Source organism: Agelaius phoeniceus, chromosome 1 (genome assembly GCF_051311805.1).
Source record: "Agelaius phoeniceus isolate bAgePho1 chromosome 1, bAgePho1.hap1, whole genome shotgun sequence".
Classification (NCBI taxonomy): Eukaryota; Metazoa; Chordata; class Aves; order Passeriformes; family Icteridae; genus Agelaius; species Agelaius phoeniceus.
This window is the reverse complement of record NC_135265.1, coordinates 105,035,899-105,060,039: the sequence shown is the minus strand read 5'-3', so window position 1 is coordinate 105,060,039 and position 24,141 is coordinate 105,035,899. Positions and strand designations below refer to the sequence as shown.

General features: G+C 39.4%; 1 protein-coding gene across 1 annotated transcript in view; it reads right to left on the bottom strand.

Moving 5' to 3' along the window:
- Positions 1-24,141, bottom strand: part of MYOM1 (myomesin 1) — a 104,931-nt gene that overhangs the window by 59,243 nt on the left and 21,547 nt on the right. Inside the window, exon 3 of the mRNA XM_077184563.1 lies at positions 5,156-5,647. Coding sequence (XP_077040678.1) covers positions 5,156-5,647 — 492 coding nt within the window. The remainder of the gene's footprint in view (positions 1-5,155; positions 5,648-24,141) is intronic.

The following is a 24,141-nucleotide window of genomic DNA, read 5'->3' as shown; positions in this document are numbered from 1 at the left end:
GGGAGGAACAGTACCATGACCTTTTAACATCTTTCAGCCTCATCTGATATGCCCAGCTAGCATATGTATATTTTTTTCCCAGGTCAGATATTATCTGTACAGGTTTATCAAGGTTGGTGACCGAAGCCTACTGTCCTTACTTCAGGGTGGTTTCCAGCATGTTAAAATGTCAATGCCAGCATTTTCCTGGTTTTTCATTAGAGTTGTAAAAGGCACAGGCATTGTTCTGTAGAGATGTAAGAAAGAGAGGCTATTAACTTTTCCCTCTAGCCTAAAGAGGAGCTAAAGAAAACATTGTGCAGGGCATCTGCAACTCCCAAACAGATTTTTTGTTCTCTCTTGATGTCTTATCCTCAGACAGAGAATATGTTGGCACTACCCTTGTTTCTGTGCCTGAAGGGGCAAGTCTGCAACACTGCCCAAAGAGAGTCTGCACCCAGTGGATGCAGAAATGTATTCTGGAAGCAGACCACAACACCTTATTCTTTAGTCATGTCACTCCTGCATGAAAAGGCACATATAAGCTCTTTTACACCTCTAAAAAACCATGTATCTTGTCCTAAACAGAAAGAGAGAGTGGTATACACAATGGTTGCACCGGCTGTACCTGCTGGAAAAGCTCCATTAGCTACAAAGCCTTGTCCAGGCTCTCTTTTTAGCAGCTGGTTTTTTCCTAATGTGCAGTATTTTCATTTACTGTAAATAGGAGATAGAGGATTGGCAAACCCAGTTATAGGAAAGGAAAAAGAAATTATTTTCAGCAAAGAACTCTTTAAATTCAGCCTCTAAAAATGAGAAATGCTCTCTGGTGACTTTTAAGTTGCTGACAGGTTTGTCACAAGCCCAGGCAATATTGCTGGCAATATTCCCTGACACAGCTTCCACAACAATTTCATTTGAAGGGGAATTGTTTCCACATAGCAGGTCTCATTAAAACAATTTCCATGCTTGAGTATGACATCTGGAATCCAGCTTCTTAACCCTCACCTATAATAAACCAAAGGATGAGCAGTGCCAGGATCATGGTCTTCTAATGTTTCTGGAAGTGTACTATTTACTCAGCCTTGTCCAGATCCTGGTTACAGTGTTGTTCAGGAGAGCATTAGCTCTCACTGGCAGCCCAATTAATGGCAAGTTGGAAAGGCATTTTTCCTCTCTTTGCTTGGTACACCTGAATTACACCATGTCCTCTTTGCTGCTTTGCCTGACCTGCAAAATACATGCAAACACCTGAGCCACACCAGTAACTTCTGCTTTCCCTCTAAGCAGGTATCTGGCCCTTCTGGTGGCAGATAATCTGTGACACAATGGGCACAATGGGATTATTGATACTGCTAGACAGGAGACAATACTGCCAGACACATGGAAAAGCAGTGAAAGTTTGAGCAAAGGCAAATCACTGAGCTTCCACAAAAAGGAGTTAAATGAGTTTAATCCAGCAGCCCTGTTTGACAGCCCTGCCGTTCTATAAGAAGCTTTGGCAGATCTGACTAAAATCTCAGAAGCACACAGAGGATGGAGCACTGCTGTGGAAGAAGGAGCCAGGAGCCAGGTTTCCCACAGGAGCAACCTGCCCATGCTGGCAGCCCCCAAGGGCTGGATGGGGAAGAGGATGTGTGGCCACAACATCGGCTTGTGGGAGACATGCACCCCTCACCTGAACAGAGCCTCAAGAGAAGCAGCACATGTCACTTTTCCTGCCTCTGCTGAAGCCAAAGAAGAAGTGCTTGGCTAGAGACAGCCCCATAAGCTGGTGGGGAGGGCTGGGTGTGAAAAGGCAAGCTCTACATGGTGAGATGCCCTTTCTTTTGGGAGCCCAGAGGTTTGCACCTTTGGCCAACTGCAACCAGCAGAGCTGCAAGCTTTCACACTTGCTCTTGATTTTGCCAGTTTTCATTTTGCTCCCTGTAGACCTTCAAGCTCTTGTGGTGTGAAGAAGACTTGAAAAGTGGAGGACAGGCCACTTGCACAGTGAAAATTTTTCATCATCCTGAAAAATCAAGCTGTGGCTCCTTCAAACTGCCTGTATTCACACCCTGGGAGTGTTTTCCACTCAAGCGAGGCTTCAATGTCACAGAACTTGGGAGATAAGACCAGGTCAAGGTCTTGCAGGTTACCTAGTTCCTAGTCCTTCTCCACTGCTTTCCTCATGATAAATTCCTCACATAGCACTAGCTGCATGTCAACACCAATGCTTCATGAAATCTTTCCTGTACTGTGACTACAAAAAAGGATGAGACCTAAATTTTGCATAAATATTAATTTACCAGAAGCTACTTTAGATAAAAAAAAAAGAAGTAACTTGAATAAAAACTTAATATTTGAGTTTTCCTGTTGGGATTAATGGTGTTTATCTTCAAAACTATATCCATTATGCATAAATCTATATTTGATGCTAATATTCACTGATATGCAATCAACAATTCTTGGCTGAAAAATTTTGTGTGGATTTGGATTTGTGTGTCCATTCTGGTTTTAAGCAAACACTCTACTGTTCAGGTCATTTAGATACAGCATTTCAATTCAACGTTTTCTACTTCTAGAAAATTGAAAGAATTTGAAGTCTCTTTTTTTTTTTCTACACCATTCTTTTCATATGGATGAAAACAGAAAGTCTTTGATTTTCCTAATTTATTTGAGTAACACTTGTTGTCTCCACATTACCCCTTGAAGTATTTTGGCTTATTGGGAAAGACAGTACCAATTTGGTAAGAATTTCTTCAAATTTGAACTACATTTAATTGTAGAATTGCATTATTTTTTCCACTTTACCTCTTGCAAATTGCAGAAATAGGGGCTGCAAAAAAGAAATACCAACATAGAGGCTATATTAACCATAAACCCAAGTTAAATACTGAGATTTTCATTCAGAAATATTGTCTCCTGTGTTAATTAAGTTTTGTGTAAGAGAGCTTGGAATCCCATGTATCTAATCTCCAGAGTCCTTGTCTTAGGCAGCAGCAATGAATTTTCTCCAATACAATAATAGGATCACAGAAATAAAGAAGTTGCAGCTGAGACATTCTTATCTGTGAATTATCTATTGGCAAGTCTTGTAATACAGAGTATTATATATGCAAATATGCTACTTTAAACCAAAAACTTTTACCTCAAGCAAAACCTCAGTAAATGTTTTAAATTCTCTCTCAACTAAGAAATTTCATTTCCTTCAATATTATACCGTTGACATTAGAGTTATTCTTAATGAGAACACACAGGTTTCAGAAGAAACTTGTGTTACAGCTGAAGTGTTTGCAAACAGGACTCAGAAACAGGTTTTTTTAACAATCATTTTTTATAACTTGAAGTTCTTTTTTTATGAGAACCTTTTCTTCAAGAAGAAGGAAGCTTTGAGTTAGCGTCAGCAACAGAGTGCAGGCACAGCTGCATTGCTGCAGAAATTTGGGATATCTTCCCTTACCCAGCACCCTTTGGAAGCACAACCCTCAGTCCCAGCACCTCCAGTTTTCTTCCCTTCACCAGCAGACTATAAATGAGATTCTCACTGCTTTCTTAGTGGTAAATTATCTGAACAAGTAAAAGTGTTTCAACAGCAAAGCCTGGATATGACCCAGTCTAAGACAATCAGCTACAGAATCATAAAATCATTACAACCTCTAAGATCATCAGGTTCAACCAGTAACCCAGCATGGCCAAGCCCACCCTTAAACCATGTCCTTAAGTGTGTGTGTCCACACATTTTTTGAACACTTCCAAGAATTATGATTCCAGCATTTCCCTGGTCAGCCTATTCCAATACCTGACTACCCTTTCAGTGAAGAAATATTTCCTAATATCCAATCTAAACCTTCTCTAGTGCAACTTGAGGCCATTTCTTCTCATCCTGTCTCATTACCTGGGAAATAAGACCAAGCCCTGCGTGGTTACCTTCTCAGACAGCTGTAGAGAGTGATAAGGCCTCCCCTGAGTGTCCCTTTCTCCCAGCTAAATAACTGTATTTCCCTCAGGTGCTCCTCATAAGACTTGTGCTCCAGAACCTTCATCAGCTTTGTTGCCCCTCTTTGGACACACTCCAGCAACTCAAGGCCTTTCTTGCAGTAAGGAGTTAAGTCAAGTCATTCACCTTGACTGTAACAGCCTGAGGATCAAATTCCTGAACAAACTCTGGCAAATAGAGATCGGACCCTGAGTTTTCTGAAAGCCAAGATTTCAGTGAAGGCTGAAATCACAAGGTGTTGTTTACTGTGGTACATGTAGTCCTTCTTTCATTGGTTTTGGCCAAGATTTCACCATTATCCACAATCCTGGGAGCATATTCAGTTTTCAAAATTTAAATTTTCTGCTGGACAAGTTTTGATCAGCTCTGCTAATGATACTCTTAATTTTACATTAATATAACAGCAAGCAGATGTTTTGAGCTATAATTTGTTGATTGTTTCCTCTATTGCTAACAGCTGCTCTAATCTTACTTTAATACTTCTCTAATTTCTGTAAATCTCTGAGATATATGCATACAAATAATATGAGGCTATTATAGCAAAAATATTATGCTAATGTAATTGCTTGAGCAATATTTATTACCTTAAATATTAAAAAAAGCTATACAAGCTGAGCATAACTACTCTTCTCTTGTAAGATGGGACAGGTTTGGAAACAGTATGCCTTAACCAATATACTGTGTGACAATTACAGTTTCTTGAATCACTCAGCACAAAAGGGAAACTATTAGGCCAAAGAAGAATTAATCATATATGGTCACATGAACTGAAATTTGCATGAAGAGCTTTGAGTTCTTGTACTACTCCAACCTCCAGCCAGATAAGAGACAGCCTCAATCCAAAGCTATCGCAACTCTTCACATTAAGTTCAGCTGTATTAATGTGGCTAAACAACTTGGACGGAGAAGTAGCTCATGCCTAAGCAGTTTGGAGTCAGCACTCAGCCACATCAGCATTGCCAGTGCTATTCGTATGACAGTCCAAGCATCACACATAGATTAGTTCAACAAACTAAGCTGACCATGGTCCTTCCCATTGCCAAAGCCAAGGGAAAACACTGGACCAGGAAAATACATTAATGCCAAGTTATAGAGAAACTTTATGTGGAGGAGGAGAAGAGTTTTGCCATTGTTTTCAATGGGAAGTGGTTGGACATTTTTCTACCAGGATGCTGTTTCGAAGATGAATTATCTTACCCAAAGCTGTAGGCTTCAGATCCCAGCCTGTAGGCTGCAGCCAGCTTGTTGATGGACTCAGATGCATGGCTGTAGGCAGCTGAGCTGGTGCTGAGGGACTCAGAGTCAAGGCTGTAGGCAGCAGACCTCTTGCTTTGCGCGGCAGAGCTGTCGTAAGCTGTGGATCCATGGCTGTAGGCTGCCGACTCCAGGCCGTAGGCTGCAGAGCCATGGCTGTAAGCTGCTGAGGAGTCAAGGCTGAAGCCAGCTGCAGACGAGTGGCGATAGGCTGCGGAGCCCCTGGCGTAAGCTGCGGATCCTTGGGCATACACGGCAGATTTGCTCTTTGTCTCCTTTTGGTACTGGCTCACAGTGGATGACAGCGCTTTGTGGCGGTACGCACGGTCATAGTGCTCGTGGTGTCTTTGGTAGAACGGTAAAGACATCATGGGTGCTGCCTTTGAATTTTGGGTTCCACTGCACTTTTCTGAGTGTAAATAAACAGGATAATGTCTGAAAAAGAACAGGTCAAACATAAGGACTACTGTCAAGGAAACTCCTGAGTTAGCACACAAATAATACCCAACTTCACACAAACTAACACTGAACTTGAAAAATCAACTGCAATGATTTTAGAGTTATATTTTTGTGATGTGATTTAGACTTTCAGACAGGTTCATATTCAGGTTTCAAGATGCTCACATGTCACCCATCATGACCTTTGCACTCATGCGTCTGTTCATTTGTAGTTGGCTCCCTGCTACTGCTAACTACTCAAGTTTTATGTGCTCATTTATTACTGCAAACTAATGAAACTCTGTGTGCCTGGCTTCTTCAGAGACAGTATAAATAATTTTGTTCAATTACAATAGAGATAATAAAGTAATAAATTACTTTTAAAGGCATGAGCAAATTCAACAAAGCTATAAAAGCTGAAATAAAAATATAAGAACATTTCATTTATTTTTGTAATCCAATTTTCAGATTGAATTTAATCTTCCATTTATTATTACAACAGTGAATAAAAACACTAAGATTGAGAAGGAAGTCAGTTTTTCTCTAAATGTGCATTACAGTGATTGTTTTGTATGTGATACCAGGGTTCAATTTAAAAGGGGTTATTGTGAATTATACTTTTACAGTTGAATCAGGGATTCAGTCTATATGCAATGGGTAAAATAATATCATGCTCCGCAATGCAAATCCTTTTCTTTTAACCTAAATATCATGTTCAAGATTGCCAAGACCCTTCCTCCAGATAATAGGTCCATTTAATTTTAATTTACATGTCATCAGTTGATTGTTTTGTAGTCACTTGTAATGCAAATTTTGATCAGGTGAAAGGTAGTTCCCCTCTCAAAATGGGATGAAAGTTGAGTGCAGAAAGTATTTCCCTTGTCTGCTTGTTTGTTTTAAAACCAGCTGTTCTGTCATTATTTTGCTTTTTAATTTTGCTGTTGTTAGAACTTTTTCTACTTTGACATGCAAGTTTGCCTCAAATAATCCATATGATAACCTTTCTTTCTTTTTCTTTTAGGCTCACATGACTACTAGGATTGTCCCTGAAAAGGTCCCTGATTAGGCGACCTTTTGTAGCTCATAGAAATGAGCTACAATAAGGAAATGTTAACAAGGATTTAAAGAAGATCCAAAAACAAGGGTGAGAGGTGTTTGTTATTGTTTTGGGAGGTTTTTTTTAGTATCGATCACAAGAGTAGGAAAATTGTTCTGCTTCGTGATTTCTTCATATTAATGAAAAACTATTTAATGTTTGGACTTAAAATACACTTCCAGAACTGGAAGACAATCATGACTTCATTAAAGTCTAGATATACAATTTGGGCTGTCCTGTGCAGGGTCAGGAGTTGGTCTTTGACGATCCTTGTGGGTCCCTTTCAACTCAGAATATTCTGTGATTCTGTGATTTTTTTTCCCCCGGTCTTTATGCCCCCTAGACTTCAATCCTTGGCTTTTTCTTTAGTATTTGGTTCTGATAGCAAGTCAACAAATTTCAAACTATTCTCTTTGACAACTGCAGAGGTATTTGCCCTAACCAAGGCAAATTATGAGAAAGAAACCCAGAAACAACCAGAAACCAAACCCAAACCCAAAAAAAAACAGAAACAAGGAGGAAAATTTTCTTCTATTTCAGGCATTTCACAAGGGAAATGCTCCTTGTAGGATAACTTGATTATTTAGTTGCAGGAAGTCAACAAGGAAGAAATTTATTCAGAAACTTTTTATGTAAAAGAAGTTGCTGATATCCTCACCACAGCAAAACTGTGACTTCAAGGAGACCAGATTATACATTTACTTTATTTTTATCTGAGGAAGAAGGAGAAATGGGAAAGAGCGTTAGCCCATTGGTCTCTATGTCAAAATATTTATGCTCCTTTTTAACTCTCTTATTCCTAATGCTGGCTATATTTTCATATCAGTCTAAAATAATACAATTTTTAGAAAAAAGAATGTCTAGCATTCTTTTTTTCTAATACCTGTCAGTATTTTGTGTTGTTACTTATTTATTAGCCACCAGTAGTATGTAGTTCCTCTGTATTTCCCTAGTTTCAGAAGACTTTTTTCTTCATTTTTATCCATTGCCTCCCTCTTCTACCTCTGCAGAGCTGGGTTTGGACTTGTAAGTCATTGTGATCACTGCCTAGGAAGGTTAAGGCATACAGAAGAATATTGTCTTGCACACTGAAAGGGAAGGAACATGAGAACATCCTGTTTTCCTTCTACAGAGTACTATGGTTTGTCTTCACCAGCTTTATTTGAAGTGTTGGCTGGCTTCACCATTCATACAACAGCCACAATGCTAGCAGGCATTCAGCTCAGGCATTCCCACAGCCTTCCAGGCTTCAAAGTATGGAAGGCGATCCACAAGTATGAAGCACTGCATGTGTTGCCCATTAAGAAGTTAAACGAGGCATTTCATTTATATTTTGTCAAACCAGAAGAACAAATTAAAATGTACAAAGGAAACATTTTTCTTCCAAACAGGAAAGGTCTGGATCTTGCTGTCCTCAGGAGTAAAAGTCTGTGATAGGAGTAAGGACTGTGATAGCAAGGCAGGCACTGAGCACTAAGTCAGCTCTCCTGGTTCAAATCAAAGACCAGCACTGACTCGCATCACGTAAAGGGAAACTCCTTTCATAGGTATTTTATCACACCATGAGTTATGTTTTGTATTTCCTCTGAAACATCACGGATTGCTCACAGGCCAGGGTAAGTTGGTTACATTAGTCTGATCAGATACAGTAGGGTGTTGCTATCAGAGATGACAAGTAACTCAGAAACTTCCAATGACTTTGCTCCTACCTGGAGCACTGCCTGATTATCAGACTGACTGCCATCTCTTAAGTTTTATCTATGCTACCTGCACCCACTTGGTCTGTGTGCACCAACCAGCCCCCTGCAGTGTGAGGGCAACCACTCCCTCTCAAGATCAGTGTAGCACTTCAGAGCTTTGCCTAAAAGTATTAGTGGCCATAGTCAGATGAATTCACAGTTTTTGGAGCTATATTTTAGCAGCTGTTGAACTGAGTATTTAAAATTACTGAGCGGACAGAGTTCTGTACTTGTCCATAGTTCATAGCTACACATTAGAGGAAGTGATTCTGCTGGCATAAGCTCTTGTGCTGTTTATCAGTCTGTGTAATTCTTTAAAGATCTGCTCCATCAATCAATGAAAACAGTGAAATAGATTTTAAAAAAAGAAATTCTTGTAAGCAGAGAAAAGATAACATCCTATGCAACGAGAAAATATTTAAGTTATTTAAACATTCTCTAAGCCCACAGGAGAGTACATGACAAACTCCTCCTATATCTCAGTAACCCAGGCTTCATTTGAGAGTACTGTGACAATATGCAAAGATAGCTGAGTGAAAATAAAAGAGCCACTGCACTACTTTCTTTTGTTTCACAGCTGAACGTTCAGATGTCTCCAATTCACATCCACAAATCCCTCAACTGCTGAGCTATGAAGAATAAAGGGAGCTACAATCAGCTTGGCATTACAGATTCAGATTAAAAATAATTGAACACATAAAACCTTCCGGCATAAAAAAACCACTTACCAGGATCCAAATGAATGGCAGCAAATGGAAGAGCTCCCAAGTGGATGAATAGCACAAAAATACAGCAACAATGAAGCCAGCAAAGAAAGGAGGTAGTTAGGACGAGGGGTAAGGACTGGACTTCAAGGTCCAGAACAAAAATAATGCCTGCAGTCAGTGGAATGTCAGAGCCCCAGTCCAGACCTTTTATGGCCAGGGGGATGCTATAAATATAGCATGGAAGAGGGAGAGAGACAGAGACAGATACCGATACCCTGTACTATCTCTGTGCAAAGACATGATGACGGCAGCCTCAAACTAAAGGAGATACAGAGTTCTCCCTTTAAAATATCCTCACTAAAATCTGCATAAAATCAGCATTCCAATTAAAAATTATTTCTAGGATTTCTTTTCCTTAGTTAAATCAGATATAGGAAGAGAGGAAAAAAAATTGCATCATGAACCAGAAACTAGGAAAGACCAATCCCTATGTTGACCTTTGCTATGGTACAAGAATTTGAACATTTTATTGGTTCTTTTTTCAATGCCAAGCCACAGCACATGTAACATAAATATTTCAGCTTAATGACAGACAATCTATCAAGACTCTCTAAAGCCATATGAGTTACATTTCAACAGAAATGTATTTTCTTTGTTCTGTTGACACAGTTACTTTTTTATCTTCTTCGTTAAGATAAAATGCTAAATTAAGAACATGACCTCATGAGGCATTTAAGTAGATATAAACAATGCAGCTCTAAAATCCAACTTTTTGTTTCTAAATTAAACAGTATTACCTCTAGGAATAATTAAATGGGCTTGGCTTCTTTCATTTTGGTCCCAGCATTCTGGCATAAAAATGAGTAATCAGTGTGGCTGAATATTACATCAGAACAAGCTCTGTTGTAATCTAGATCTCATCTGAGATCTAACAGGTGGAATGCAGTGTGACCTCATTGTAAATACAATTTACCTCTGCACTGTAAATTTAGCTTTCAATAAAAGCGATTAGTGCATTTTATTTTGCTAATTTGCATCGACAGAAATATTAACCCTCTCAGTTCTGCTATAGCTTCTTTTCACACTTGACATGCAACACAACCAAGAACTTGCCAGATTCTCCTGCTCTGCTAGCACATCCCCTTTATGGGTGTAACCACCAGAAAAAGGTCTGGACAAGGCCAGAGGATCCCAGGCTTTTCTCTACAATAGTTCATCAACATCTTCACCTCACCACCTTGATTCTACATTAAATCCCTTCATTGTCCCCACTAGCTACTTGTTCCCTGGGGAGCCACTGCCTCCTTCCTGGTGCTCCACCATGTAGTAAGTTCAGAAGCCTCCTCACCTCCCACACCAGGAGCTGCTCAGGTGCACCACACGTTTGGGCTTTTGGTTTTTGCTCATGAGGACAGAAACTATGGCCAGCAAAAAGTTGTGCAGTCATAGAAACTGTATTGTGGCTCAGGAAACTGGCCAAATCTGGAGCAGGCAGAATGAAAACCAGGCACCTTAATACAAGCTTTTCTTCCCCCAGAATGCTGTGCTAGTGGCAGTGCCATTGTTCTATAGGCTCTGGGCTATAATGTATATTTTTAGTTATAGTAGATGGAGTCTCAGTGGACAGACTCCTGGACTGCATTACAACTCCTGATCAACTCCTTTGCCATGGGTCATTTTCACTGACATCGTAAAAGTCTTAATGACAGGGAAATTGCTTTTTAAGAAGACAGGAAGATGTAGAGAAATGAAAACAATTAAACATCACATTTCTCTGCTTTAATTGCAAGACAATCTGTATAGCTTACACGCGGGGGATAAAAATCTGAACAACATTTGTAAGGCATAATGGCACTATGAAGTTCAATACAGTTTTCAATATCTGTGCTGCCTCCGTTCATTCTGTAAATAGAATGGGAGATACAAAGTGTAACAGCAAAATATTATTTTGCCCCTTAAATTTACACAATTTCAGATCTAGCTTTATTATGGCAAAATATCCACAGCTAATTTCAAATCACTGAACTCCTATTTGAATATCAAAGTACATATTTTAAATCATTTGGAGCTAGACCAGCCTCAGAATCCCTGCAGCACTCTGCATCCAAATGTATTTAGTCACATTGGGCCTGGGAGAGACACCCTTAGGGAATATTAGTTCTGTCTTCTCCTAATTAGAACTACATAGTGCTGGAGACCAGTTTGTTTTTCTGAATGGGAAAGCTGGAATATTAATTTAGAACCTGACATGACAGAACAAAAAGCTTTCCAGACTGTCCACTGAAGATTTGAGAGCTACAGCATCCTGTAGCTGGGGGCATAAGTCAAATTCCACAGCATCCTGGTCCATCTCTTTCATTTGAGTATAATCTTAAATAAATCTAGCAAAACAATTTTTGGAGAGCAGAGGCTTTGAGCATGTGTGTTGTCTTCTGGAGTTTGCTTTCAAGCTTGGGCCCAGTTTTCTGAATTGATTTTTATCAAGGAAAAAAATCACTTTAGGAAGATGTGCTATTGTCCATTATACTCCAACTAGCCATCTTCATATCCCACTGAAGGGAAGGGAGTTCGGTGTTCCCTGCCTTCACTCATAAGAAGGTATTAATATCCAGGTTTCTGTTGATTCTCTGCATCACTCAGATCATATATTTAACAAGGAGTCAACCTTTTAACAGAAGGGTCTGGGTGCAGCCTACAACAGCTTGAGTGTCTGGCCTCACATCTGAAGAACCAAGTACAAGACAACTGTCTCCTTAATACAGATAGAAAATTTTCCAAAAGCCTCAAGCTATTGACTGTTGGTGCCTAGATCAATTTTTCATCATACAGAAATATTTGCCTTACCATTATTAGCAACATTTATTCTACAGTGTCTCTCTGGAACTGGAAATGTCACATAAAAATGTTGCTGAGAGCATTTATTTTCCTTTGTAACATTGTAAAGATTTCTGTCCATAATAAAACCTTACCCCAAGAGCGTATAGCAGATTCCTGGAGCTATTCCAAAAGAAAATTCTTTTAATTTCTTTAAATAAGTGCTTTTGGCACTTAGGTTTTTTTAATCCATAGTATCTCCTGTCATTTTAAATTCCATATCAAAACAGATGGTTGTAAAATGTCGTCCCGCATTTTATCATTCTTTCCTAAACATCTCAGATTTTTCAATACCTTTGTTCCAATAATGATGGATAGTTTCTAATATCATTGCTGTGTTTAGCTTTGTACCTTGGAAAGGCTGGCCAAAACACCTTGACACACGACTGCTGAAGGACCAGAGTAGTACCTGGTAACTGTTATCTGCAACTGCAGATAACCCAAACCCAGAAAACTTGACTGAGGTACAATATCTGAGCTGCTGCCACTTCGGTATGCAGCTTTTAGAAGCAGGTAATATGCTTCAACATTTGAGTTAAATAGTTTAGGCAGGATATTGGCCAAACAGAGGTGCCCAATGTCTGTGACTGGGGCAGTGGGATGAGCACTGGCTGTCCTGATAGAGGCTGTGAGGAGCTCCAATGGCCCCTGGGGAGCACTAAAAACAGTGACTCTGCACTGATTGTCACTCCCTTTTCTGTTATCCACAGACCATATAACTGAACTATGTCATTACAAAGAAAACAATCTGTAGATATCATCTTAGTGAAGTGCAAGCTACTATTGCAATAATACAAAGCAATTGCCTCAGGTATTATAATAATCATTTCCACAATCACTCAGGCACAGCTAACACAAATGTACCCAGTACACAAGAACACCTTCCATTTTTTTGTCCTCATATTAATTGATTTAATACTTTTGAATCAATCAAATGTTTCTTTTAAAAGAAAGGATAGTGGCTATGTCTTAACAGAAGAAACAAAAAATGTTTGTAGCTCTTTAGCCATCACCCTTTGAAATAATGTCCAATATAACAATTAGGTTCAAAAAATTAGAACTAAGTTTTGAGGGAAATTTGCATCAGAAATTCATATATTGCTTTATTCAACACTCCCTGCAGGACAGACCTTCAAATTTCAAACATCAATCATGAATAAGAAAATCTTCCAGAAATTGGGGGTGAATGCAAAAAGACCTGGTGAATACAAAGAGGTGAACATTAGACTGTTTAGTATTTAAAGAAAAGAACAGAAGGAACTAATATTAGGATCTGATGGGTGAACATGCAAATCGGAGACAATTTTTGGTGATTATTTCCCAGGTGTGATTTAACTTTAAATGAAGTAGTTCAAACATCAACAGCATAAGCTGTAGCACCAAATGATTATGAAACAATTGCCAAACCCACCAGGACATTTCACAAATATTCAGAGGGTTAATCAAATTATTTGAATAGTTTTTTTCAGTAACTTAAAATATCTGCTATAGCTAGTGACTTCAGATTCAAGTGCACTTATATTCCACAAAAGCAGCAGTATGTTTAACTCTGAAATGGATTAATCCTGATTTTTATCTGATGGGCCAATACTCTGGTTTCTCCATCCATGCTGTAGGATGTTCTTTTCATTTCTAAGAAACTTTAAGTTTGGATACTCAACAAAAGGGACTGGCATGAACTAAAATAAGGTGCTTCAAAGACTCGAGGGCAAGATCAGTTTTCTGTCTGATCATGGTCAGTATTGGATGGTTCAGGAAAACATGCAAGAAATCAAAGTGGGCAGGTTTGCAGAATCCTTTCCAGGGGATGTTTCACCTTAACATTTGTAACTTACCTATGATCTTATAGCTCAAGTGACTTATAGGAGAAGTTGCAGTGGCTTAACAAAGCCCTTTATTAAAAAAAAATAATAAAGAGCTGTTTACAGTAAAATTCTAGAATTCAGTATAACACTAGTCCTACAGATGAGAGCTCAGCCTTTACTGACTTTCTGAATATCAACTGGGATTTGGTTATTTTATAAGCTGTTGAATGTTTCTAGTCCCTCATCTGTCTTTTCCTTGCTAAAGCTTGTTTCTGGCTTTCTAGCAGAAACTGTCAATGTCTTGTTAGCATCTTCCTGCCTCTTCCACTGAACATCCCCTCAGCTGGACACACCTGCAAAGTGGCAGCAGCCTTCTCCCCTCAGTGACTGGAAGGCAGTAGAGGACCCCTGCCTCATTTCTCATGACTGCCATAGACAACCCAGCATCTTTATACCCAAAGAAATCCTCATAATTCAGTGTAAGGTTAAACAACAGCAGCAAAATATGAATCCTAAACTTGCAAATCCATCTCATCCAGGTCATTTAGCCACAATGAATTTTTGAAGTGCTCCTCCAAAATACTGTGCCTGTGTATTCCACCAGTGAAAAGCAATGACTTCTGGGGGAGTGATTTACACCTCCACTAAGCAAACTGCAGGGATGTTGAGAGGAGCACATATACCAAATGGGCACCACGTGTGCCCAAAACCCCACTGACTGCTGGGGCTCCCAGGGAAAAGCAACTGTGGGTTCATTGCCAGAGTGAGAAATCTCTGTGACTGCAGGTAGTGGAACTAGAAAGAAGTACCAAGGGCAACTTACAGGGCAGGGAAGGGCCAGGTGGGGGTGACTGACAGCTATTAAAATATCCTTCTCTACCTACTCAAGCAGCTGGCTCAGACAACAGAGCATTATTTTTTTTTCCCTGATAACAGGTATAACAGGGAGATTTATCCAGGAGAGATTTCATTTACTAAATCCAACGTTAGTGATGGTGTAGCTCTTAAAATCTAAAGCTCAGCAAAGGACTCTTCCACCTGCTATTTACTGAGCTAATCAATTTGGGGTGAGTTTTTCAGCCAGCCCTGATCTTGGCACTATATAGCTAGTCCAAATGAGCTAGTTAATTTAAATCTCCTCCAGATATATCTCTAGACAATGTCTGTGTGGGCATTACATTTATTATTTTTTCATCACAAGAGCTCTGTTAAAACCCAGATGATGCTTTAAAATGAGGCATAATGGGCATAATGAGAAAGCCCAGCCTCCTAATGAAAACACTTACTTATGAAACACATATGGCACTATTAAGTCAAGGTTGTGCTTATGCAGCCTTATTTCTGTCCCTGTGTCTGATTATTTCTCTTGTGTTTGTATTTCAACCACTTCTCACAGTAAAGAGCATGACCACATCACTTTGATGTGGAGGCACATTGATCACCTGCTCTCTTGCTCCTGTGCTATTTTTAAAAACTCTCCTCTTGCTTAGTTTTCATCAACAAATTTTCAATTCAAAACATCACACTGCATGCTGATGTTGCTCTCCAGTTTCTCTATTTGAGAAAAAAAATACATGGAAAAAATATCCATGATATTTGGCATGTCTTATGTGGTCATATATATATAAAGTTCATATTCTCTGCTCTATGAGACTTGGAGTGCTGCATCCAGCTCTGAGGCCCCAAACATAAGAAGGACATGGACATGTGGCCCAGAACAAGGGACAAAGATGATGAGAGGTCAGGAGCACCTCTCCTATGAAGACAGACTGAGAGCTGGGGAGGTTCAGCCTGGAGAAGATAAGGGTCTGGGGAGACCTTAGAGCAGCCTTCCAGTACCTAAAGGGGATCTACAACTCAGCTGTAGAGGAACTTTTTACCAGGGACTTGTACTGGCAGGACAAGGGGGAATGGCTTTAAAGTGAAAGAGGGCAAGTTTAAGTTGGGAATTAGGAAGAAATTCTTCACTGTGAGGGTGGTGAGACACCAGAACACGTTGCCCAGGGAAATTGTGGCTGCCCCATTGCTTGGAGTGCTCAAGGACAGGTTGGATGGGACTTTGAGTAAACTGGTCTAGTGGAAAGTTGTCCCTGCCCACGGCAGGGGTGTTGGAATGAGATGACCTGTAAGGTCCCTTCCAGCCCAAGACATGCTATGATTCTATCCCAGAAGCTCAATTTCTGAGACCTTTCATAAGAACTTAAAGGCCAAGATATGCCATAACATGGCAGAAACAAGTGATATAGGGACCATTTTGCTGTGCAAAGCAGTGGCTGTAGCACTGCTGAGTGTAGAGCCCAGCCATTTCTGAATGCTCAGCTTCTCACTACAGTATTTTTCATTTGGCACTTGACTGAATAATTTGAAATGGATGTTGAAAACAAATCATTGCCCAGTTGACCTAAAAATCCTTCTATTACAAATCTTTGTACTATTTCACACCAGCTACTTTGAATCTCTTCCACACTTTGTCAGTACTTGATCTCTGCTTAAACTGCACAAAGATTTTATATGTACTTGTAAGTTTGACAGGCATATGTAACAGAAATTTATTCAGAATATGCAAATCAAGTGGGGAAAACATTCTCTTGCTCTCTTTTTTCCCCTGACTCTGGTGATGATTGCTGCTGCTTTGCAGAAATCATAGCAGAGCTGTGGGAGCTAGAGAGCTACAAGATTCAAGCTTCCAGTCTAAAGTAATTTGTCAAAAATCTTCCATATGCTGATGTGCTTTCAAAGGAATTAAGATATTGTATTCATATCTTCCAGTTGTTTTATATTTTAAACATTAGTTTATCTAACTGTTACTTATAACCTTGGATTTTTCATCAGATCTAATTTTTTTGCGTCACAACTTTTCTATGTAGTACCTGTCATGGCCATCTCAGCTGAACTTCTTTCCTTATACGTTTTAAATTGGAGCTCTTTCTGTTTGAAAGAGAAGCTGTTTGTTTAGTTGGGTTTTTTAGCCACGTAATGAATATTTAAAGAAAAAAGTTCTTGATTTTGCCCCATGACAAATTATTTTCTTACCATATTGAGAAAAAGGCAGGGAGTTTGCAAATAAAAATTAAATTAATTTTAAACAAATAGCTCTTTCTTCAAAGCCGTCAAAGATCAGTCTAACAGACAAAGAATTTAATGTGGACTCTTAATAGAAACCCATCTTCAATATAATGGTTTGCAAAAGAAAAAACTGCTTTTCTTCATGCCAGTGGGTCCTTTTCTTGCAGCTATTGGCTCTTCTGAAGTATTAAGTAAATGTGAACTGGAAAAACCCTGCTGGAGGCTCTCATAGATCAGTAATTGTCAAGCATGGAAAGTAGGTTGAGACAAAAATATCCTCCAAATGAAAAATTAAAAATAAAAAAATAAACCTTGAGAGTGTGATTAATTTCCCATTCTTTTCTGGTTTCCAAGGAAAGCCTTCACCCAATGTTTGTGGCAAAACACCCCCATTTTGCTGGCCAGCTTGGTAATTTGGTACTGCCCCCTTTATAAACCATAGGAATCTGGGAGATTTTCCCAGTCTGTAACCACCACAGCTGCATGGCTCCCATGGCACAAGAATCAGAAGGTTTTGGTTCATCTCTCTTTTATATAACTTTTGGTCTTATTATTCTGTGTTCTCCCATTCATTTTTTTCTCTTTTTCTTCTCTTTTCCAAGAGTGCTTTGCTCTTCAAAGGATCTTGCTTGACTGTACAAAGCACTGACTTCTAAATTTTCTTTACACCATGGGGAATTACTATTTCAAAGAGTGCAGCACCAGCAGAACTTCTAAATCTAGCTGTACTTCAATTGTGATTTATAGTCACACTTCTTTCCAATGAGTTTGCATTGTGTGCAGCAGTGTAAGGCCAACCTTTTCAGCTACTCTGGTTGGTATGTCTGCAGTAAAATAAAAGAGGGATTATTAATTTAATTGGTTTGCATTTACGCACTTGGAACAATTTTCAGTTGCCGAGAAATTCATTATTGATCTTAAGCAGAAAAAATCCCTCTAGGAAAATGATTAAGCAATTAAGCCTCTGCATAAGTGAAAGACTTCTGAAACTGGCTATATATTTTCACTGATAGGATTGCTGGTGACAGAGAAAAAGTGTCCCATCATTTTACTGTCATCACTCTATTTGCAATTACTTCTGTTTAAATAGCCTTTCATTTGTGGAAATTTGCATACTGTTTTACATTTCCATTTTCATACTGCTAGTCCATCTAACAATTTCTAGTAATTACTATCAACAGACAGTACAGCACATCTAAAAGGCAATTTGGATCTATAATGAGAATCACAAAAATCACAAAATAATTAAGGTTGTAAGGGACATAGGTGGTCTTTTGTTGACCCTCTAATTGAAAGCAGGGTCAACTGTGAGACTGTTCACAGCTTTGTTGAGTTGGGTCTTCAAAACCTCCAGCAATGGAGAGTGCACACTCCCCCTGGGCAACCTGTGCTAGCCCTCACCTTGTTTAACTGTGGAGAGACAGGAGTATCATCCATACATCCTCACAAACCTAGGGGCTCTCCTCCAGAATCCTACTTTGATTTTTCATTTTTCTTTTTAAAAAACTGTGACATGTTTGTGGCTCTACAATCTAGTGTTTAAACTCCTCCAGATACTCCAATGCCCACAGGTTGTCTGTCAGCACTCTGAAAGTTGTGGAAGAGTAACAGCAGACCATTTGGAGATCTGATGACAGATTTGTTTTAAAAATCTCTGCAGTTTAAGCAGTGCAGTTTCAGATGTATTTTACTATTCTCTTTATTGTTTCAGAACTGTTAGCATCAGACCCACCCCTGGAGTCAGTAGTTTATCAATGACACAAAGCAAATTGTTTTTGCTCCATTGCACAAGTTTCCAGTGTCTAACTGTGGTTGCAAAGCTTTCTTTCAATTCAAGGGCTGATTTTTGACAGTGACAGGCTCTAAAGAAGATTTAAAAGGTATTTTGACATTGCAACCTACTTGCTCAATTTTCCATCTCCCATCCTTATATTCCCATATCCTGCTTCTCAAACTTTGTCTTACCCAGGAAAATTAGGGCAGAGGTGGTCAGTGGGCTGGCAGCCTTGAAGGAATACAGCTGGTGAAAGCTGCTGAGGGGAACAGGTTTCCCTGCAGTCAGCTGTGGGCTGTCACCAAAGAGGGGGTTTTTCCTAAGAGGTCAAACCTTGACATCTGGATGATCTCTGGACATACCTCATGAAAGGGTTAGTGCTACATCACTGCTAGATTGTCATGAGGGCTTACAGAGCTACAAAAATTTGATATGATCATGAATATGTCATGAGGGCTTACAGAGCTACAAACATTTGATATGATCGCGAATATGATGTCCAGGAACATGGTTAAGTCTTTAGCTGCATGTCCAGATAAAGGATGTGGGCCTCAGAAGAAGGAAATTATCTTTCCAAAGGTTCTGAAAGAGCTGCATATGAAGCTGAAGTGGTTTCAGAAGTTAAATAACCCCCATGAAAGGAGATGATCTTTTTCACAGTGGACAGTGGCAAGGAAAAGCCACTGATAACACTCGACAATGTTAGAGACAGGCAATCTGTATTTGCCTTATTCAACACTGAAAGCCCTGAGCTGGACAGATATTGCACACTGTGAAAATGCAGAGCTGTTGCAAAACCAGGCATTTTATAATTTCTATCTGTTCGCTAAAATTGCTGAAGAACATTAATTTTCTGAGCACTGCATCTCTGAATTATGTGTATAACTAATGGATCATAGTTCAGTATTCTGAATGCAAGCTCAGACTAGCTAATCAACCACATGGTTATTTGCATAGATCAGTAAAAACTGCTGAAAGCAATATTGATATTCACAATCTCTAGCAAACATGGTAATGCTTTATTTGTTTTTAGTTTTTTCTTTCTAGGTGTCAGATACAAGCATAATATTATTTCACTGAAAATAGAGTAATGAGCTGAAACCAGCTGTACAATTCACAAAGCTCTCTAGTTTCAATCCCTTCTCAGCACAAGTTCTTAAAACAAATTTGTAATAACAATTCGATTTTGCAATTCAAATAATTTTACTTAGGAAAAGCAATTGCCTGGGAAAAACATATTTGAGAATCCCAAAATAATTCAAGGAAGAAAGACCTGCATATCAGGGCATTACTGTTCTAGATGTAGTACTCAGGGTGTTTAGGACTGCACTCACTGGGTGAGCTGCACATACACTTAATTAACAGCTACGTTTTAATTATGGCAGACCTAAAGTTCATGGGAAGCTAAAGGTTCATTCATGATTGTTCCAACTTGGGCAAGCAGATGGAGGGCTAACAAATCTGAGTAGTCTCAAGGAATGGTCTGGCATTTGCATCAGTCTGAGCACAGGAGGGGTTATACTCTCACTTGTCTTTTTTTACTCTGTGATCCCCGGCTTTTCAGTCTGCCCATGGAGGTGAAGCAACAAGGGAATACAACATAAGAACCGAATATGTGCAAGGCTGACCCGAGAATATAGTTCTGGAAATGTGTTTCAGACTCCAGTCATCTGAGTCAAATTTTCAAACACAAAAATCCTGATGCACAATTGCCTTTGCATTTTCTTTTGTAACTGGCTCATACTTTCCCTGTAGTACAATGAATAGAGACCTGTTTCCAAAACACACTTGCAAACTATTTGGTATTTAAAGGTTTTGAGTCATGATCACTTTGCTGCTGCATGCCTATGTCTTGGTTTGAAAATGGTTTCTCTCAGACTTTGCTCAGTAGGGCAGGTACCACCCCTATGAAGCACCAGTATTGACTTTGCTGTCTAAGGAAGATGTTGCAACCAGATTTTCTGCAATAACTGGAAAGCTACTGCCCTCAAGCTTTGCCCAGGTTTCTCCTGCTCACCTTGTAAATGTAGCAGCCATTTGAAACCTGCTTGGGATCTGGGATAAATAATTCCACACTTCTGTCACAGAATGTCTTTAGTTCTAGTATCCTCAAACACAAATAATCCCGTGATTAACATTAGCTGCTCCTGTTCAAGAAGACACAGTGATACCAGTGTCTTGAGTTTTATCTTTCCATGGGTCTTTAATTGTTCTGGAAAATGTATTATAAAATCCTTGTCAACATGTGTTCTTACTAGCTGATCTCACTGTTGCTGGTAAGAAGCTGACAGTGGAGCAGAAAAGTCTCTTTTGTCCGGGTATTCTCTGCTTCTGAACTGCTTGTAGTCATGCTTCCTCCAGCATCCATCCTCTGTGTGTTAAACTGGGCTAGATGATTTATTCAGAAAACTACACACAGAGGTCTGCATTCCTTAGGGGTAGGCACACACAGCACAGGATCCTAAAATGCCTGCCAGCATAATGGCAGTACAATCTCTTTATCACAAGAGGTGCTGCTCTGCATGGCCCATGACACTGCTAACACCAACACATATGATTCCTAATCTTCAGCAAGACAAAAACAGTGCCAGGGAGATAGCCTCTAGAATTATCTTCTCTACAGACACCCACACTTTGGATTAATTAGAAACATTCCTATAGATAAGAGCATAATCTTTGTAGGAATACTTAGAACAGAGATACGGACCCACAACATTCAGACTTACCAGATAAAGTTAAAAGCACGTGGAGCCTGGAGTTCGTGTGATTCGCTGTCTTAAAAAGCTGACACCAACCCAAGGACTAAATGTGCACAGCAAAATATATAAGGCATATCTTTGTTTACTATTTATAGCCACATGCAAAACCAGAGGGGAAGCATTTGTTTACTAGATGGGTCTTATTTTCTATGAGATGGTCCAAATGGAGCCTGTCTGATGTCCATTTATCACCTCCTGGCAGTTTTTTGAAGTCTTGCCACACTTCCGCAGAGAAAAAAACATTTATTTAAACATCACTTTTCCTCTGGCCAAAGCCCAAAGAAATTTGAAAGTCAGCTACCTGGGAGAGATCAACCTGAACAGTTGAAGCATATTTTCACATTCTGTCATTTTATGAATTAAAGTTTTAGTATACTTAGCTTGCAGAGGCTAAACTTCTTCAAAGTTCCAGATTCCAATGGAATTTTGTGAAAAATCCTTGTGATTTCCACAGTGGGGGGAAATGGCAAAAAATTGGGGTCAGAAACACATAATTTTAAAATATTTCACTAGTATTTTATTGTACTTTTTTACATATGATGGAGAAACAATTTTCATCAAACCAGACAGAAACACCTTGAAACTTTTAATACATGTATTTGTCATTACTTTTGCAAGTCTCAAGTGTAACTAAAAGAAAATACACTATGGAAATTTTTTCAGCTGATATCTGATTTCTCTCATTTTGCTTGTATAATGTTACCTTATTAAGTATATACCACAGTACTGACATTTCCTATGAATGAAAAAGTCCCATGTTTCAGGTTTTGGAGGAGAGGGATGTGTGCTGCTCCGACATCTATGGTGGGCAGACAGCTGAATCCTCAGCCAGGGTCTGGGAGCGTGTTTGAGTACAATCCTGAAAAACTGTATTACTGCTTTCCTGAAGAAGGGCTGATTTCCTGCTTACTCATCTGTAAATTCTTACTGTTTCATTAGGGTTCTCCAGAGGCTGTTACAGTAGCTGGCAGGGTAAATAGAGGAAATCTGTCCCTTCCTTCTGCTCATGCCAGCAGGGACTCAGGACCAAGTGCAGCTGCATAATGACTGCTGGAGGCTTAAAAACAGCTGCTGATCAGCTCCAGAAATTCCTGGTGGAGCAGTTAGGGCTTTCTTTTGGTGTTGGGTTGTTCACGAAGAGAGGAAGAAGCCTGGTTGCTGGAAAAGCTCAAGTGAGCAGCGTCTGGCCCTGTTCATGGGCTTTCTGTCCTAGCAAGGGGGTAACCTTCCAGGAGGGTGCAGGAGCATGGGAAATCAGTAGCAGTAAAGAAGCCAGGGTCCCCTGTTCAACCCTGCAGCAGCTCCAGAGAAAGCAGGGAGGGCTTGACAAGCAGGATCTGGTGGGAGGAGGGCTGGCTGGACAAGGGCTTCAGAACTTCCAGTCAGAAAAGTGGGAACTTGTCCTTTTCCTTCCTTGAAATTGATATGAGGGGAGGAAACCAGGGAAAAAAAGGATTTTATTACATCTGTCACACACCCCAAGGAAGCCTTTCTGGGGTGCAGTCACAGGGGAGCACGGTCTGTCAGCAGCTATTCTGCAGTATGAGACAGAAGGAGCCCACCTTTAAAATGGGAGTATCTAGAGGGACTGAAAACAACTTTTTTTTTTTTCCCCCTATCTTTTGCAATCAGCTAATTTTCACTATTACCACAAAGCTGTGGGTCAAATTATAGTTTTGAGTGGAGCATTTGGAAAATTATTTTCCTCTCCCTTATTCCCAGATGAAGAAGTTGAGTCAAGTTACATATGCCTTTTCACATTACTGTCTGGTTTTTGGTCTCAAGGCTGCTTTAATGTGTAAAATGGCCAGAGTCTTAATACTTTTCTTTCAAAAGTGAGATTTATTTTTAAAAAGCACAAAATCTTTCTCTCTAAACAAGGGTTTTTGAGATGCCTTCCTGGATCATCAACAGAATAAAATCATATATCCTTCCATAGCTGGCAAAAGGGAGTCAATAGAGTACTGGGTGACTGAGACCAGTTACATAATGCTCATTTAATTGGAGAGGCATGTAGATAGGAAAAATTCCAAATATTTTATTTTAAAAGCATTTATGCCTTTCATGGATTTTTTGCAATCCTCATTACTTTTCCTTTGCTACGCAAAGGAGCAAACATGTTCTAAACATTAACGTCAAAACTACCATGTTCTTGTGGGATATCCAGGCATACTTGAATCAGGAAGAATGGCTAGACAAGGAAGGTGTATCAGAGCTTTGTGAAGCTCAGTTTAATTTCTTTTGTTAATTAAGTCATTTTTCCGTTGCAATTTGTGTGTTTTTTCACTGCTGTCCTTAGCTCATTTCATCAATTCTCACCAAAAAGGGCTCATAAACTATGAGTTCTCTACCGCCTTCCAGGTTTGAAGGACTGCTTTTCTTTTCCAGCTCTTGACCTACTTTAGAATATTTGTTTTCATATACTTTCATATACTTTCCACTTGGATATTTTGATTAATTCATATTTATTCAAAAATTCCTTCTAAATTCAGCCTAGATCCAGAGGAAGATTTTCAAACCTCGCTCAAGTGGTAGGTCAGCTCTGGCTCATCACATTCACACAGAATGTTTTTCTGCTGCAAACAAGGAGAGAACAATTTTGTTATACAAATGGAAAACATACTTGCCATAGGTGTTGTTGATCACTATGATGCTGTATCTATTATTGCAT